General features: G+C 42.9%; 2 protein-coding genes across 18 annotated transcripts in view; one reads left to right on the forward strand and one right to left on the reverse strand.

The window, feature by feature from the left end:
• Nucleotides 1-19,043, forward strand: part of MCPH1 (microcephalin 1) — a 193,583-nt gene that overhangs the window by 103,186 nt on the left and 71,354 nt on the right. Inside the window, exon 13 of one of the 14 annotated variants that reach the window (XM_053286320.1) lies at nt 10,911-13,405. The exons of the other annotated variants lie outside the window; for them this stretch is intronic. Coding sequence (XP_053142295.1) covers nt 10,911-11,012 — 102 coding nt within the window. The 3' untranslated portion in view covers nt 11,013-13,405. Of the gene's footprint in view, nt 1-10,910; nt 13,406-19,043 lie in introns of those variants that run through there. 14 annotated transcript variants of the gene reach the window in all.
• Nucleotides 1-19,043, reverse strand: part of ANGPT2 (angiopoietin 2) — a 66,793-nt gene that overhangs the window by 17,266 nt on the left and 30,484 nt on the right. For all 4 annotated transcript variants that reach the window (XM_053286323.1, XM_053286326.1, XM_053286327.1 and 1 more), the window contains exons 3-5: nt 11,602-11,723; nt 6,288-6,520; nt 3,337-3,467 (exon numbers count right to left, since the gene is read on the reverse strand). In XM_053286323.1, the coding sequence (XP_053142298.1) occupies nt 3,337-3,467; nt 6,288-6,520; nt 11,602-11,723 (486 nt within the window). The remainder of the gene's footprint in view (nt 1-3,336; nt 3,468-6,287; nt 6,521-11,601; nt 11,724-19,043) is intronic.

A 19,043-nucleotide genomic window follows, 5' to 3' on the forward strand; every position in this document is an offset into this window, starting at 1 on the left:
GGGGTGGTTTTTCAACAAAATGCTGGGAAAGCGGCACATATGAGAATGGTAGCTGACTCAGCAAAACGCAGTGTGGTGGCAATTAACAGATTTTTCAGAACGCAGGGAGCAGGTTTCATTCCTGCAGCTTTAAAACTATATTCAGCAAAGGTTATCCCTCAGCTGTTGTACGGGATCCAATTGGGACCTTATGCGAACTTTGATATGCTTGAAAGAATTCAATCCGGTTTCTTGAGAGCTATCTTTGGGACTACAAGATGCACCGCAAATGTAATACTGCGTATGGAGGCCGGCCTCATAAAGATCGAATCTCGTGCCTGGCTATTAATCATTTACTTTTGGTTGAGAGTCCACCTACGCCCGGTGGGCCTAATTCCTCAGTTTCTATCATTAAACCCACAACTGCAGTGGTGCACTGTAGTTAGTAAAAAGCTTGCTGCTCTAGGAATAGACCCTGAACAACTGCTGGAGTTAGACCTGGGAAATGCTAAAAGAATAGTAAAACAGCGTTTGACAGATATTGAATTGCAAAATAACTGGGCCTCTTTGACAGAATTCTATAAAGGAGTAAGAACTAGATGGGATCTTTCACCAGCAAATTATTTGTCCCATATTACACTCAGCAAATTCCGGTGGGCATTTACAAGGGCAAGAACAAATTCTTTTCCCTATGCACTATTAGCTGGGAGATACAATGGTGTTCCCCTGGAAGAACGCTTCTGCAGATGCAGCAGTGGGGAAATAGAATCTATTGAGCATATTCTATTATCCTGTAAAATACATAGGCAATCAAGGGAGCACTTAATTCTACCTCTGGTCTGTAAACAGACAGACCGATCTGCTGAACCACTTGTTAAATTCTTACTCTCTGATGAAAATGTTTTTAATTTTAACTCTGTAGCCAAATTTTGTTATATTGCTTTTAAGATGTATAATGAGAACCTATAGAGTTTTTTATAAATTGTTCTGCTATTTGTATGCATGGATTGTTTGGTCTAGGACCGTAAATAAAACTTGACTTGACTTGACTGAACCATAGTAGAGAATGGAATTGGTATGAGAGTTGGGCAAGGTGAAAGGACCACAAAATCCTAAGCCCTGTGCCACGTTCCTTAACTATGCCATCTGTGGCAGCCCAAACATAGGTGACACATTAGATGGTAGACTGCTGATTTCGCTTCCTTCTGAAGCCTCCTACAAGTCCCTCATTGACCCTCAGTCTCATGCACATACAGAAGGGCTCTTTGGATCGAAAATTCAAAGGAGTATGTAAAGAATACTTCAGTACTAGTGCAATTTTTGTAGATTGTTCCTTAAACCAATCTACATTGCACTTTACTAATCTAAACTAACAAACCAATCCTACTCAGTCTGAAGCTTAAGAGGAAATACAGAGACAACAAGGTGAGGGGAGGTTAGAGGGTAGTTAAAAGAAGGATTTGCAGTCAACTCAAGCTAGAGTTGAAGATTTGTTATGGCTTTCAAGGAACAGAGGGTAGGTTCTCTGTAACTTTTGCATATGTAAATTCTTCCCATGTGAAGCATTTACATATGCAACACTTAATTGGCTGTCTAACCCAAATGCCCATACTCATTGTTTGCCAAAAATGCCTAGATCCTTTGAAAACCTGAGTTTCAAAAACAAGTGGGTCCCAATTAATGAGTAAAATAATGGAAATGTTCCTGAATCTGTGTGATCTAGCTTGCTGAAATTATCTTAATCTCTGCCATTTTGACAAAGGTGCAGTTTGGTGATTTGGCAGCCTGTACCTAGTGGGATTACACCTCCCCCCCCCGCAAAATAATCATCCTCCCCCCCCATACACACACACACACACACCCAATGGTTTCACACAGCATTCTTGTGTGCATTCCAACTGTTTCAAAGTATAAAAAACATTTTAAAATTATTTTAAAATCAAGAGAGTGACTCATCTGCTTCACATTAACTATAGAGTCCTCCCATCCCGCCCTACTTCTGTGCCCAATATCAAACTCCTAGGCCAAGCCATTACAGGAGATCTAAAGGATTGGGCAGAAAGGGATGCTTTACCCTCCCTTTCTTTCTTTCTTTCTTTCTTTCTTTCTTTCTTTCTTTCTTTCTTTCTTTCTTTTTTAAATGAAGGCAAAGGGCAGATTCCGCCAAATAAGGATGGAATGATAGTCCAGGGGCGGCTTCAGTTTCAGAGGTTTTTGTAATTTTCTGCCATGACATAAGCCATTTAGAGGACTTTTTTCAAATTTAAAAACAACAACAATTTATTAAAATTCAACAGATTAACCGATATGCTTCAAAGTAAATATATGAAGTCCACCCATCTTTCCTGATATCAAAGTCCTATGCCAAACCAATCTGGAAATATAGAAAGAGGAGAAACAACTCATACAAGCCCCATGCTCTCCACTGAGGATGAAGCGGGCACTGGCTTCTCCAAGGAAGCAGTGGCAGACAGGGCAGAGGGCATGCACAGCACTCTGGTATCTATAGCCAGCACTGGCTCTTGGCCTCTCTCCTTCCCTCTCTGCACTCGTGCGCAGGTATGAGTGTTTTCCTATCCTGGAGAGCTTTACGGAAGCAGACAGAAGAGAGGCCTCTGCAAGCCCTGCCCTCCTGCCTAACAGGAGGCCCAACCGGGCCCGCCACAGATGCCACGGCCTGCAGAGATAGGAAGGCCTGGGCTGGCCACAGGCAGGCCCAGCTACACGTGGCCTTGAGCCTCCCTGACTAAGCACACGAGAGGAGATCAGGCGAGCAGCAGGCTGCAGGATGGCCACAGCATTCCACATTTGGCCACCCAGCCCCAATGCAGTGCGGGCTGGCAGTGTGGCCACCTGCAGGACATTTTGGAGGACCAGACTTCTGCCCAGAAGTTTGGTCCAAAAGGCATCTCTGCATTTTGATATGTTTGTGCAGAATTGTTGTGCCTTCTCTCCCACTAATACACTGAAAGTTAACCTAAAAGAATGCTACTGCTCTTACCCTCTGTAAGTGCTTTGGGCAATCCAGCAATGAATTGTCTCAAAACTTTGTGAAAAATTAATCTCGTTATTGAAGGGCGGTTAGGTGAGGGCAGGTTTACATTGTCATGGTGGTAAACAAGACTTTCTCTGCACTCAAATATTCTCCTTATTCGTGATCAAGAGTAGGATGGACTGTTCTTTTCTTTGAAGATGTAGTGTTTATGTTTCTGTATCTTTATTAATTGGACAGTAGATCTGGGACTGGCTGCTGGTGTGACTTTTATAAGGTCTTGATCCTACATAAATACATTTTCAAGATAGTAGCATCTTTCATGTGCCTTATTTTTGATAAATATAACTACAAAGATGCACTACCTTTTTCTCCTCTCCACTATTAGGTACTGTTAATGTGTAGATTCCACTGCTTGTGAGTCCTGATTTGAATGCTTCAGTACAGTCCTTGAAACTGATTTGTTCTTCTCCAGCCACCAAAGCATTCTTAGATGCTGAAAAATAAACACATGAAAACAATTAAAACAGCTATTGTTGCTGGGAAATCTCAGATTTGCCATGAGGCTCTTCAGTCATATACCATTAGCAGTTATTGTTGCTTTCTAAATAGAAATGTTCGTTCCCAACCTCTTATTTATTCCATCTTGTTTACCACTTAGTTAAGGTTCTAAATAAATCTAGTTTGCTTAAATACAGAAAGAGTCCTTCCAGCTTTCTAATTGTTTTTCCACACTTTTTTTGGATAGTTGGCACTTTTAGAAGCATTCACCTCAGTTTTGGCAAATGTTCAGGATTTTTTCCACATTGGTGCTGTGGAAATTTTCCACATGCTTTGGCTTGTTTTGTCCACTGACTTATAAGATTATATCAGTAGAAACATGCACAGCTTTGGAAAAGTTCTTAAGATACTATCTTAGGCTTCGTAGGACTAAATTGCCCCTATGTAGGATTCACTTGTTTTGCTGAAGAAAAACAAGTATCTTCTGAATTTCTAAGATGGTGTTTTGATGACTATCAAAATGGCTATCCCCTGACATTTTGTGCTGAATTTAATTCTGTGCACACATTGTGCGGGGGTGGTGGTGGTATGGTAAGAGGATAAGGAAAGGGAACTGAACCTCAGCTGCCCTGAGAGAAACTCCTCAGAACCCCAGAAACCAAAATCGGGGAACATGGAGTGCTTTAACAGGGTTGCCATATTCTGGCTCTCCAAAGCTGGCTGGCTAATTAGCATATTATGTAAACTGGCTTGCAAATAATTTACATATGCAAATTAGCAGCTGGTAGGCAGGCAGTGATTTACATCAAAAGCAAGCTATCCTCTCAACTGCCCTTTAGAGATCCCCTGCCGATTTAAAAAAAAACACAAAGTAATCCCTCAGGGGATTACTGTACTTGTGGAAGTGAAACCCTCCCAGCTAGCCTCCTGTGGTGAGCTCTACCTCTCTTAACCCAAGTCCAGCGGTTGAGCAGAATAATGACTGCAGATTTGGTTCCATAACTCTGCTCTACAAGGGCTAGACCAGGCGCGTAACAATGATAGGGCAAGGGGAGACAGTTGTCTGGGGGCCCCACTGCCTGGAGGGGCACCCCAGAGGCACCTCATGTGACTCCCCATTGCCCCCTGCCCAGCCCCATAGCCTCTCAGCCACTTGCCCTGTTCGCCGTCTCTCCTGCTTGTTCTCCTGGCCCACAATCGAAGCAGCAAGCAAGCTGCAAAGAGCTCCTTTTCTCCCGCCTCTCAGCTGATCGGTGGGTGGGCGGGGCTTCCACGGAGGCCTCCGTGTAGGCCGCAGTGAAGCCTGAACTCGAGTAGGGCCCAAGCCAGCCAGGAAGGAGGAGGCAGCCAGAGTGTTCTCTGCAGCAGAAGACCCCTTGCTGCCCTGCTTAACCCAGACCAGCATTTGCCAGGTAGAGTGTGAACTCCTTTTTGTGGTTACCTTTCCCGCCCCCCCCCATATATAGGGATCTGCTTGCCATAGGGCTTGGATATGGGGCGGGGGGGAGGGACCGTGAAGTATCTGAATATTTATTTTGAAACAGCTTGGAAAATTTGCTGACTTAAAAAAAACTATCTAAAAAGTCCTATAAGTGGCTTGTTTCATGGCAGAAAATTGCAAAAACTTCTGGAACAGTATTTTATTAATTTTATTTATTTATTCATTCATTTATAAATGCACTTATGTTCAAGTTGTTTTGCAACCCAGAAGGTCTGAGTGAGAACTGTGAAGCATGTGTGGTGCTTTTATTTTATTTTTCTTGTGTGTGAACTGCTCCCCAATAACTTGCAGGGACTTCAGGGTAAATCTGGCCAACATGTGAATGCAGCACCTCCATTCCAGAGGAGATGTGTCTTAAAGGGCTTTAAAAGCCTCCTGTGAAAAACCTCCTGCAATCAAACTTGACTGAATTTGTTCAGAATTCTGGGAAAACAAACATAGGTTCACCCTGCATGGTTGAAAGTCTCCTTTGCTAATCTGCAGCGAGGGGCCCATTTTAATAATTCATCTTTCTAGTGTGTTCTAGGCATTAAAAGTAATACAAATGTATAGTACTCAATGTATATCACTATATATTGTGATGTGTGTGTGTGTGTATTCAGTGAAATGTATTTGCAGGCAGCATACTTATTTTGGAATATCAGACTTAAATCCTTGGGGGCCTGGGGTGTGCGGAGGCCCTGGACTTTGGGGGGGGGCCATTTTAAAATCTTGTCTCTGGGCCCACTCCAACCTTGCTACGCCCCTGGGCTAGACCTTAGCTTTTTTAAAAGAAAGCTGAAATCTGGGTGGGCTAAGCAATCCGGGTGAGATGCTTAAAATCCAGGGGATACCCAGAATTCCAGGGGGCATGACAACCCTATTTAGTCAGCAGCAGCTGGGGTCCAAAGCTGGGAGAATCAGCCTCTGACTCCACAAAGGGTTAATTCTATAACAGAAAACAACCAGAGTTGTATTTGGAAGAAGTTGGTCCTCTGTGGTTACCTTGACACAGTGCCAGAGATTGTTCTGGCCCTCTGGGTGACCCACAGCACTGGTTTGTCATTCTCAAAACTACTATGGTATGAGATTTAACACCCACACATGAAAGCAGACTAACCAGATTTTACACTGGTGCCAAATTCAGGGTTGCAAGTCTTGACTCCTTGCTTCATACCAAACATGGGTAGGGAGAAAAATTGACCATGTACATACATGCCTGTTATAATTATATTTTGAGAAAGAAGCCGAGGGTAATGTGGGGGTCGGAGGGGAGGAATGTTGACCAAAAGGAAATTGTTTCTAACTATAACAATAATGTTCTCATTTACTTACGATTTGGTGTAGAAATCATAGAAAACAAGTTCTGAACAGTCTCCCTCAGATCATGTTGCTGCTTTTGCAGAAATGAGTTGTTAGCTGTGGCTGTGACCAACTGTTTCTCTAATTCTTCTATTATGGAGTTCTGTCTGGAAACTAGTGACTGAAGCTTATCTTTTTCATCCTTTATTGATTGCACTTGAAGTGTGTGCTTGTCTTCCATGTCAAGAACTTTTTTTTCTAAAAAACTAACAAATCATAGCAAAATGGTTTATGATTGGTATAGCATTTCAGTGTAGCTAAACTTTAAAAAATATATGAATGGAATGCATCTCCCTGCCTCTGTAATAGAAAACCATCTTCTTTGAAGGGTCAGATCATGGAATGTGGTCAATGCCACATTCAAATAATCACAGTAATGTAGTCAATAGCTTGGACCAAACGCTACCTTGGGAATCATGAGATCAGTCTCAATGTGAGCCCAGGCGCGTAACAATGATAGGGCAAGGGGAGACAGTTGTCTGGGGGCCCCACTGCCTGGAGGAGCACCCCAGGGGCACCTCACATGACTCCCCATTGCCCCCTGCCCAGCCCCAAGGCCCCTCAGCCACTTGCCCTCTTCGCCGTCTCTCCTGCTTGTTCTGCTGGCCCGCAATCGAAGCAGCAGGCAAGCTGCCAAGAGCTCCTTTTCTCCCGCCTCTCAGCTGATCGGCGGGTGGGCGGGGCTTCCACGGAGGCCTCCGTGTAGGCCGCAGTGACGCCTGAACTCGAGTAGGGCCCAAGCCAGCCAGGAAGGAGGAGGCAGCCAGAGTGTTCTCTGCAGCAGAAGACCCCCTGCTGCACTGCTTAACCCAGACCAGCATTTGCCAGGTAGAGTGTGAACTCCTTTTTGTGGTTACCTTTCCCGCCCCCGCCCCCGCCCCCATATATAGGGATCTGCTTGCCATAGGGCTTGGATATGGGGGGGGGGAGGGACTGAGAAGTCTCTGAATATTTATTTTGAAACAGATTGGAAAATTTGCTGACTTAAAAAAAACTATCTAAAAAGTCCTATAAGTGGCTTGTTTCATGGCAGAAAATTGCAAAAACTTCTGGAACAGTATCTTATTAATTTTATTTATTCATTCATTCATTTATAAATGCACTTATGTTCAAGTTGTTTTGCAGCCCAGAAGGTCTGAGTGAGAACTGTGAAGCATGTCTTGTGCTTTTATTTTATTTTATTTTTCTTGTGTGTGAACTGCACCCCAATAACTTGCAGGGACTTCAGGGTAAATCTGGCCAACATGTGAATGCAGCACCTCCATTCCAGAGGAGATGTGTCTTAAAGGGCTTTAAAAGCCTCGTGTGAAAAACCTCCTGGAATCAAACTTTACTGAATTTGTTCAGAATTCTGAGAAAACAAACATAGGTTCACCCTGCATGGTTGAAAGTCTCCTTTGCTAATCTGCAGCAAGGGGCCCATTTTAATAATTCATCTTTCTAGTGTGTTCTAGGCATTAAAAGTAATACAAATGTATAGTACTCAATGTATATCACTATATATTGTGACGTGTGTGTGTGTGTATGTGTATTCAGTGAAATGTATTTGCAGGTAGCATACTTATTTTGGAATATCAGACTTAAATCCTTGGGGGCCTGGGGTGTGCGGAGGCCCTGGACTTTGGGGGGGCCCATTTTAAAATCTTGTCTCTGGGCCCACTCCAACCTTGCTACGCCCCTGTGTGAGCCTGTTACTTGACAAACAGAAAATCTCAAGCTAGTAAGAATTTCAGACTTTCACATGCCCCTCCTTTGCCCCCTCACAGCAGGGGGGAAGTAACATTTGGTCCAGGCTATCAGATCTCTAATTCCATTCTCCCTATTTCGCCCCTACCAATACAGAATTGCTTTCTATTGCAAAGGCAGTGACATTGCAGTGACATTAATTCCGTGCTAGCAGAAAGGAAAAGTCCACTTTCAGCTGGCACAGTTCTGCAGCATTTGTTCTTTTGGATGATTTGTTCCCATTTTGATAATCGTAGGGAGGAGTTATGCAGATCATTGAAGCCATGCCCAGAAATAGGATTTTTATTTGGCCATGCCTCTTGCTTCTGCAGTTTCATCAGGCAATTGCCCACATGTTTTCAAACTGATCTCCACAGCATAAGAGCTAAAAACAAATATTTTTAGAACTAGTACACTTTTTTTTGCACATGGTAAAATAGTTTCTCAGGAGTTATTGGGAGAAAAATAGCATGATGTCTAGTCTTTTGACAACATAGTTTCTCATTTATACTGAGTCAGGAGTGAACATCAGAACTCTTATGTATGTGTGTTCTCCAAAACATCATCAGAACTCTTTAAGACCTGGAGGTCATGTTAACTGTAACCCTTACACTAAGGCAGAAACTATCATTCAGCCAGCGCAAACAAATCTGATTCAGACAGCATGATACTGATTGAAATGCGTGTTCTGCAATTTTGCAGGAGCACAGAATTCTGCTGCTGATCTATTTTCATTTTTTAATAACAGTAATTTCCTTCTTCAGTAGGTAACAAATGACACATGGCTGTATTCAAATGCTACTCCTATTCTTACCACAAAAAAGACTTAATAAAGTTGAATCCATGTTTTCTTTGCTCCTCTTGGGTAAAATATCTTGTTTGCATAAAACAAACCAAGTGGGAGCATACACAAATACAGCAGGAGAGTGAGGACAAATGTGAAAACATGCCCTTTCACCTTTATTAATGTTTACTAGAACTGAAAAGTTCTTTCAGTAAAGGGTTCCTACTGAAAAATGTAGCTTCACTCAATTTAAATACGACTCTACTTTGTGCTATAGTGAGTATAAGACAGTCCTATATTTCACACTTATTTGTTCATTTTAGAAAACAGCTTGCTTTTTTGCACAATATAGCTGATGACATATCAGTATGTTACTGTGTTGACTAAGAACCAATAAGTAGAACAGGTGGGCTAGTCGTGTTCCCTGTTGAGAATGTACAACGGTAGCAAATTACAGTCCAGTTTAGAGAATATTAGGATTGGTTTCTCTTGCATGTGGAACTAGCCAACTGCAGGTCACACACAAGGCTCATGGAGCAAAGCAAGGTCACAATTTGTCTGTCTTCTCCAGTTGGCCTAGTGTGATCCCAGCTCAGCAAGAAATGCTAACAGTACTGTTAGCCAGCTGTCACTCAAATATACTGGGTAAACAAAAGGAAGCTCAAGGCCCTTTGATGTGGTACACCAAATATAGAAGCAGGCAGGGATCATATCTGGCTCTCAAAAAATAGGAAAGGAAGGTTTGGCAGAGTCAACAATATTGGGTTGTATCCAAAAAAGAGCCAGTCACAACTAAGTGCCATTGAAATCCATGAGAAAAGTTAGTTGTGATTAATTTATGTCCCTGTAATTTCAATGGGATTTACAACCCATTGTGGTATCCACTGCAGCTGAATGGCCATATTTAGACTGGCAATCATATAACATGCGAGTGGGTTTTTCTGTGCTTGGATGGCCGGTGAATTAGGGCAGATTTTAGATCTGCCACCTTGTACTAGATACATTTGTTTAATGGTTTTGTGAGTTGGAACTACCTAAAAAGCTCAAAGTAGTGAATCAACAAATACCCATTGAACGCTTACAGATTGCCACACATGCTGTGCAGGAAGTCATACAAACAAGAGACAAGGCCATTAGTCATCTGACAAAAAACTTTTTCTTATTTTAGGAAGATCCAGAGTATGAGGCAAATCTTCCTGTCTCTAAAAGAATTTTTCTTTGTATTCTGAGTGGTGAGGCAATTTAATTCCTATGCACCTGTAGTGAGTTCACAGATCATTTCCACAGTCAAAATGAAGTCATATTTGTACACCAGGTTGGCATATGTTGTCCCTTGCTTTATTCTTACATATTAATGCCAGTGGCATAAGGAAGTCAGAGGGGCCTGTGTTCAGTAGATGAACATGCTCCACCTCTTCCCCCCGCTTTTTTGTGTGGTGCCATTAGGTGCTGCAAAAAAACCATTCAATTTTATTGTTGAGTGGTGGTGGAAGTGGCCACTACAAAGCTGCCCCCGCAGCAGTGCCTCCTACGACTTGCTGCTGCTGCTGCTGCTGCTGCTGTCACCTCCGACTCTAACCACCAGCTCTTGCCACACGGATGGCAAAGGAAACAAACAGTGTGTCCCACATGCAAAAAGCCAGCCAGGAAATGGCAGTGGGCAGAGTGTTTGCTTCCCCTGCTGCTGGCATGGCAAGAGCTGGAGGTGACAGCAGAGATGGTGGCAGCAGCAACAACTGCGCATGGGTACCCATGAGCTGGATACTAAGTGAAAGCAGGCAGCAGGAGTACAGCACTTGTAAAGGGAGGAGCACGACAATGATGGCTGCAGTGGGGAGGTGAATGGGGACCCGTGATTGTGCTTTCCAGCATCTCCAACACCCCTGGGGACCCATGTTCATGAAACATGGTGAGTCACAGCTTGCTCTGCCCCAGATTGATGCATTGGCTAAACTGTATAACTATTCTTTTCTTTTCTTTTTTAAATCAGTGGCTGACATTCAGTCTAACACTGCACCAAAGCACCAGCATTTTCTGTTGAGTGGGGAAGGAGGGATTATTACGACAGTATGTTCTTTCCTCTGCAGCTGTCTGTGCCTACTGAAAGATGGGGAACCTTCAGGGACATTGTTTCAGGAAATGCAGAGAATATAGAAGTTCATCAAAAATCTACTGTACCGCTTGCATGATGGAAAACACTAGTGCATCAATGCAGTATTACTCTGTTTATGTCTTTTGTATGGCCTATGGCTGTAATAAAATTGATTGATTAATAGGTATTACTCTGGATGTCAGCCAGTTTTATTCATTGTAGCCACTGCTTGTCAGTAGGTAAAAAGAACAGACAGAGTTCAACTGAGGACTTTTGTAAGAATGGAGACTATACAGTTGGGCTTAAGTAAGCAGGGGAAAGTTTAGGTCTCAATTCATTACATGGCAGTTTGCATTTGTCCAATAGGTTTCAGTAAGACCGAATGTATGTAAATTGTACTCCACATTGTGCATGCATGGGCTTGGGCATGAAGAAAGCAGCCACTCAAGTTCTGGCAGAGTTTACAAAATCTATGTACAACATGATATTTCCTGGTATTGATTAATCATTTCAGCTTCATTCCGTTTCCATTCCCTGGACTGAAGACTTCCTGTATCTTTGAAAGTGTTCTTGAGGTTAATGCAACTAGTTTGCGTCTCTGCTGGAAAAAATGGATTGACTACATGAGTCTCTGCTGGGGGAAAGAATAGAAATCAACAATATATCTGGATAGGAAGATTTATTACCTGTTTTTTACTTGTAGTTTACCTATCTCACTGGTCTGATCCAAAATCTGCCTTTCTAGTTTGTTAGTTGAAAGAGAATGTTCCAGAAGCTGATGCTCAAGTCTTGTTGTCTGATTCAATACCTGCATTTTTGGGGGAAAAAGTTTGATTTGTATTTAAATTTCAGAATAATCTACAGTGCAATAACATTTTAGTTATATGTTGTCACGTGAAAAATGGAAATCGAGTGGGACCATAGCTCAGTGGTAGAGCATCAGCTTGCATGCAGAAGGTCCCAGTTCAATTGCTTGCATCTCCAGATAGGACTAGGAAAGACTCCTGCCTAAAACCTTGAGGAGCTGTTGCCAGTAGACAATACTGACCTAGATGGACAATCTGATTTGGGATATGGTAGTTGCCTACGCTCCTGTGAAATAGGAACAGTGCCTGCCAAGTTTTATACACATGCAAGCATGTTTGCTTTCACACATAAATATACTAAGTAGAACCAGAGTCTAATCCTAATTATCTGAATGAGAGGAAAATGGAAGCTTTTAAAATGTTTGGTAAGATGAAGTGGCATGTATGTATGACTGACTGTACTGTCAATAGACTACATGCAATCCACACATTCAGTATTTTTTCAATGTGTAGTAGCTGAACTGTCCTCATTTCTGTAGAGAGACTACTGTACAGCCAAATACCTACACAGATATAGGGCTGGATTGGCATTTTTCCTTTCTCTGACCAAAGAGGTCTTCCTCCCACATAAGACCACCTTCTGTGGAAGGAAGGGAACCTTTCGATCCAACTTGCTAGATCTGACAGTGACTTTGGGGGCAGGGGAACTGCAGTGGCACTTCTTTAAGCTGCCATACCTACAGGAATCACTTGCATGCTTCTGTGTTTGGTCTAAGTCTCTATGTGACTATAGCCCCAGGGATCACAGTCATGGAGCCCTTCCACCAGACATATGGGAGGAGGAGTGTTCTATAGATGTTGATAACAGCTGGTCATCTTCAGCACAACCCTCAGACTGGGTCACTACTAGTGCCCACCATGAACTGGGAAGTAAGACTGAGAAAGAGTGAGGTCTTATGGTCATGCCATAAGCCCATGGATGAACCTGGTTCTGAGTACAATATTCTATGCACTAGAGCTCAGTAGCTGTCAATAGTGATTTAACGTTTCAGAACTGTTTGCTCTGTCAACACATTCCAGCAAAGAATCTACATTAGCCTATAGCAAGAGTTTTTGTAAGGCAACAAGTTTTGTTTCAGGTTAGAGGGCCTAATTGGTTTATAGTAGCGTGTGCATTTGTTAGCAAGAGCCTACTTCATTAATTGCTTAGATATTATATCATTGCTCTTACTCTCAGGTTTGTTCCCAGTCCTGTTTCATGCCATTTGAGTTTTTAAATGATGCTTCTTTTGTACCCATGCATAAGTTCTTTTAAGCTCAAGCATGGCATCTGTTTTTAAGAATGAAGAGCATTCTTTGTATTACATTGTTTTGTGTTGTATTCTGCTACATGTTATTTAGTCTGTATCACTTTCCTCATTGTATTTTAAAGCAACTGTTTTAATTCATCAAAATTTGGCTTGAGCTGGCAGGAAGAATTTATTACTCATATCCTTCATGTTGAACAGTCATTCAGGACATGATTTCATACTTAAGCATATTTCCAAATTGTTGCCAAAGAATTAGTGCCTTTGAGAGAGCAGTCATTCACTTAATGCCCTTGTGGTGCTAATTAAATTCTTAACTAGTCACCAATACAAATCTTTAGCTTCCAAGCAAACTGGTAATAAATGTTTCTGTCATATATATGTCTGTAGTAATAAAATGTTACACCAAAACAGATCCAAATGGATTTTAAGCTGACTCATTTTCCATTTGCTCTACCTTCTATAAATATGCACGTTTTGCCACTTTCACGCCTTATAGTATAAGTAGTATGCAGTGTGGAATGTGATTTTGTGTTGCTCCAAAATAGGGAAAATTCTTTTCTCTCTCTTGATAGAAAGAAGTACCATCGTACAAATGCAACTTCTGAGAGTTGTTCTATACAGGTGAAACTCGGAAAATTAGAACATTGTGCAAAAGTCCATTAATTTCAGTAATGCAAATTAAAAGGTGAAACTGATATATGAGACAGGTGCATTACATGCAAAGCGAGATAAGTCAAGCCTTAATTTGTTATAATTGTGATGATCATGGCGTACAGCTCATGAAAACCCCAAATCCACAATCTCAGAAAATTAGAATATTACATGGAACCAAGAAGACAAGGATTGTAGAATAGGACAATATCGGACCTCTGAAAAGTATACAGTGTACTGTGCTTGATTGGCCAGCAAACTCGCCTGACCTGACCCCATAGAGAATCTATGGGGCATTGCCAAGAGAAGGATGAGAGACATGAGACCAAACAATGCAGAATTGCTGAAGGCCGCTAATGAAGCATCCTGGTCTTCCATAATACCTCATCAGTGCCACAGGCTGATAGCATCCATGCCACGCCGCATTGAGGCAATAATTGCTGCAAAAGGGGCCCAAACCAAGTACTGAATACATATGCATGCTTATACTTTTCAGAGGTCCGATATTGTTCTATTCTTCAATCCTTGTCTTCTTGGTTCCATGTAATATTCTAATTTTCTGAGATTGTGGATTTGGGGTTTTCATGAGCTGTACGCCATGATCATCACAATTATAACAAATTAAGGCTTGACTTATCTCGCTTTGCATGTAATGCGTCTGTCTCATATATCAGTTTCACCTTTTAATTTGCATTACTGAAATTAATGGACTTTTGCACGATATTCTAATTTTCCGAGTTTCACCTGTAGATCAGGGACTGCAGTGGCACAGTCTTCTTCTTGATGTGCATAGTTTACAAGGGCCAACATTCAGATTTGATAGTCATGACTAAGCACCATTGAACTCAATTCAGTCAAGTTAGATACGACTAACTTATTAACTTCAATGGGTCTTAGTTACAACTAACTGTCTGCATTCAAATATAATGCAAAACCAGAGTTAAGCAGGGTAGTGGTTGGAACTTTGTTACATCTAAATGTGTGTAACTGCGGTTTCATGGCAAATATGACCTGCGGTTTACCTCACCAAACTCCAATTTGAACCTGGGATTGTAGTGAGTTGCACCACCATAGCCTGAGGTTTTTCAGCAGCAGCATTATATCTGAATGTGGATAGCACCTTAACCGCAGTTTCATTCACTTTCTGGAGCCGTAGTCATAGAAGCGGTGGCATAAACCTGCCCAGGATCATGCCCACTTCATGTCTGCAGCACTTCTCACAAGCCACCTCTCCAAGGACTTGCCCCATCCATCCCCACCTCATCACCAATTCAACAAAGCAGTTGCCCAGCAACAGGGATGCTGCTGCGTGCCATCCCAAGCTTGTCAGCCTGTCAAATAACAAAGTCACACAGGGACATGCCTTATTCCTACTCTGTCCTTGCTCCCCCCTCCAGGCAATCAGGAGAGAAAGGGTATGGGAGGGCAAGCCGGGCACTACATGCTTTGCTGTTCTAAAATGAAGTGACAAAGATCACAAAGTTCACAAGCCAATGAAGCCAATGAACCCCACTAGAGCCAATGAATGGCAACATATAGCAGGACAGCGAAACCGGAAGTTGGGTTTGTAAGGCAGCCCCAACCAGAAATTCTAGAATGCCTAAAGTCTATTTTTTGTACAGTTATGTTGGGAAAGGGGGCTCCAGTACTTTCCCCTTGGGGGAATGTGTGCGGTGCCTAGGCTTACCCGTGGGAAGGGCCAGGCAGCAGGATCAGTATTGCCAACACTGACAAGGGAGATTCCTCCTCTGTGATGATGATGGATGTTGTTCCTGAGTGAACTGCTCACTCCTGAGAGTGTAGGGCCATGGGGATACCCCTTCCCAACTCATGAGAAGAACCGTCTGTGGAAACAGGTGTGTTCCTGAATCACTAAAAATGTGCGGTGACATCCCCTTCTCCCACGGATTGCACTCTCACAAGAGTCTCAGGCCATGGTGGCCATACAGCAGATTCTGCCCAGCCAGGTTGCTCTATATAAGCAAGCCATGGGGATGGGTACCCTGGCAACAGCTCCCCCTTTCTTGACAACTGCCCTGAAGAAACTGTCAAAGTATTCTGCCTGCCAGCCCATCCACCCATTTGAACATGTCCATCTTTGGTTTGGCCCAGAATGCTGACCCCACACTCCTAGGGTGGCTGGAAATTGGAATTGAAACCCCTCCCGTGATTTCCCGAGGTGACAGATCTGCATATGGCACAACATCAGTCCAAACCTGTGAAACTGTAATGAGAGTAAAGATCCATCTCCGGTCCCAGTGTTTCCCCAGTCTGTCCACCAGGCTATGCCTGGACACGTGGAGTGTCAAAATCTTCTTTGGGCACACACAAGGTTTCCCTGGAGAGGAGCAGGGTTGCTGTGCGAAGGTTCTCTCATTAACTACAGAGAGCAGCACCCCATGCAAGCAGGGCCCTCTTCTTTGGGTTAGCTGAACCCATGAATGTGCAGTCCGATGGAGGACCGAAGGCTTTTGCTAGCCTAAGGTCCTCCCCAGTAGACTGTTACTCTCATGAGAGTGCTAGTTCCCTGGAGGCAAGCTGCCATGGGGGCAGGAGTGTGACTTGGTCTCCATGGACTGCTTTGCCAAGGTGAGCCGAGCCCTTGTACAGCATCCTTCATCAGACCCCAGGATCCTTTGCCCTCCCTCTTATACATATTGGGCCAGACCCCAGGATTCTTTAGCCTTCTTCATATACATATTCCTCCTAGAAAGTCATCATGTTCCCTTCCCTTTCTTGAGTAACAGGAAAATAGTGACCCCCAAGTTCCCCTTGCCCACCTGTGCTTGTGTGACACTGTTTTGTTGAAGGGCTCTTTCAAGGACAGCAGTGCAGTTGCTGTCAGGAGAAAGGCTTGAATTGCATAGCATTTAAAGGGATTTAAATACTCTTTCCCTGCCAAGTGTGGGTGGACCATTCTGAAAAGGCATGATCACACTCGGCATGCCCCCTGGAAGATTGTGGTGAATGGCTGCTACTCTGGACATGTGCTAATGCCTTGCCCACAGTCTGGCGACCCGAGCACTATGGAGCTTGCTGGGACGCAGCCTTGGCAAACCAGGAAGAGGGAGGGCATCCCCTGATCAGAAAATGGAGGTTGCCAGACCGTGGTTGGATGAATGTCTGAAATGAGATTCACAGTTTGAAAAATTAACTGCGGATTCAACAACCTCTGGTTTCACGTTACGTGTGAATCCATTTAGTCTGGATGCGGTCCAGTAGGTTTTATGCATAAGAGAGCATTCAGAAATATAACCGTAGCACCTCTGAAGTAGTCTAGTCCAGAATTCTACTATCTCATTCTGGGTAATGTATTCTTTTTTTAGCTTTATAGTCCTCTAAAATGTGCAAAAACTTTCCAAAGCTTTAAAAAATTATCTATATGCTTAGGAAAGGCTCCCCCACACTCTGCTACAGGTCCAAAAAGCCATTGTCTATTTATTTATCATATTTATATATACCACCTGTTATGCATACATCTAGGCAGTGTACACAATTTAAAACACAACAAACATAAAACAGAGTAAAAACAAAACAATTGCATAGAATAAAAGTTAAAATAATTTCATAGGATAAAAACAATTAAACAGTTTAAAAATGATTTCAGTTGAAAGCCTGAGAAAACAGGTGTGTCAAGGGTCTTTTTAAAAGCAATCAGATGGAGATGGGGTTTTTGTTTTTTTTAACAGGGAACATATTCCAAAGCCCTAGGGCAGCCACAGAGTCATCAACTGTAACTGGACCTCCCCAAATGATCTTAATAGGTGACAGGGTTCATGACAAAGAAGCTGCTCTCTTAAGTACCCTGTATCCTAGCCATTGAGGCATTTATAGATAATAACCAGCACTTTGTATTTTGCTCCAAAACATAGCAGCAGCCAGTGCAGTTTGTTTAAAATTGGTGTAATATTGTCCCTTTCAGTGGTCCCTCTAATTTTTTTCTTCTCTGTGCGGAATGCGTTTTGTTTTGGGCAGCAGTATCAATGCAGTGTGTGTGCACGTGCATTCAGAGTGGGGCCTTCCTAATTCAACCTGAGCGGGATCTAAAATTAACTGAGTGGACATCAGAAAACTTGTGAGCGTGCGCATGTCTTAGAGGGAACAGTGGTCCCTTTGGGTTGTCCCAGAGACCAACCTGACTGCCACATTCTGTACCAGTTGTAGTTTCTGGACTACATACAAAGCCAGCCCCATATGCACCTTTGTTTAAAGGTCATTTGCTTCCAGAAATTGGTGTAGCTGATGTATCAGCCAAAGCTGATAAAAAGCACTCCTGACCACTGCCTCAACCTGAGAAAACAGAGAGAGTGATCCAGGAGCACTCTCAGACTACATACCTGCTCTTTCAGGGGGAGTGTAACCCCATTCAGAAGAGGCAGTCTAAACCATCTCTTGGTCCCGACCCCCCACAGTCAGTACCTCCATCTTATTTAGATTCAACTTGTTTGTTATCCCTCATCCACCACCAGGCAGGCATTTAGGGAAGTTATGCCATTACCTGATGAGGTCAATATAGAGAAATAGGTTTGGGTGTCATTAGCATTTTGACAACACCTTGCACCAAACCTCCTGATGATCTCTCCCAGCGGTTTCATGCAGATGTTAAAGAGCATTGGAGACAGTATGGACTTGGAGCCTTGTGGAACTCCATACTTTAGTTCTCGCTTTGCCTAGCAGCAGTCTCCATGCAACACCATGTGGAATCTACCAGAGATTTAGGAACGGAACCACTTTATAACAGTGCCACCCAATCCCACCACCCTTAGGTAGCTCAGAAGAATACAATGGTCAATGATATCAAAAGCTGCAGAGAGACCCAAAAGGATCAGCAGAGTTACATTCCCTCTGTCAATAGCCAATTGAAAATCACCCATCAGGCCTACCAAGGCAGTCTTAACCCTTAGCCCACTTTAAAGCCAGTATGAAATGGGTCTATATAATCTGTATCATCCAAAACTGCCTGGAGCCACACCCACTCAAACACCTTGACCTACTATGAAAGATCTGGTCTGTAATTAGCTAACTCTGAGGGATCCAATGCAGGTTTTTTCAAGTATGGTCTAATAATAGCCTCCTTAAGACAAGGAAGCATCCTGCTGTCCCTCAGAGAACCAGACCATCTCTGATAATACAATTACCAGATGAAATAAGTCAAGTTAGACAAGGGTCAAGAAAACAGGTTGTGGGACATATAGTCAGAAACAGTTTGTCCACATCCTCAGGAGTAACAAACTGAAAGTGCTTCAATCTAATCCTATAAGAGGAGTTGCTGGATGCCTCCACAGTAGATTCTGCAATAACTCTGGAATCCAGTTCAGCCCTAATACGAGAGATTTTGTCTGCAAAAATGTCATTGAAGTT

Source organism: Hemicordylus capensis, chromosome 1, assembly GCF_027244095.1.
Source record: "Hemicordylus capensis ecotype Gifberg chromosome 1, rHemCap1.1.pri, whole genome shotgun sequence".
NCBI lineage: Eukaryota > Metazoa > Chordata > Lepidosauria > Squamata > Cordylidae > Hemicordylus > Hemicordylus capensis.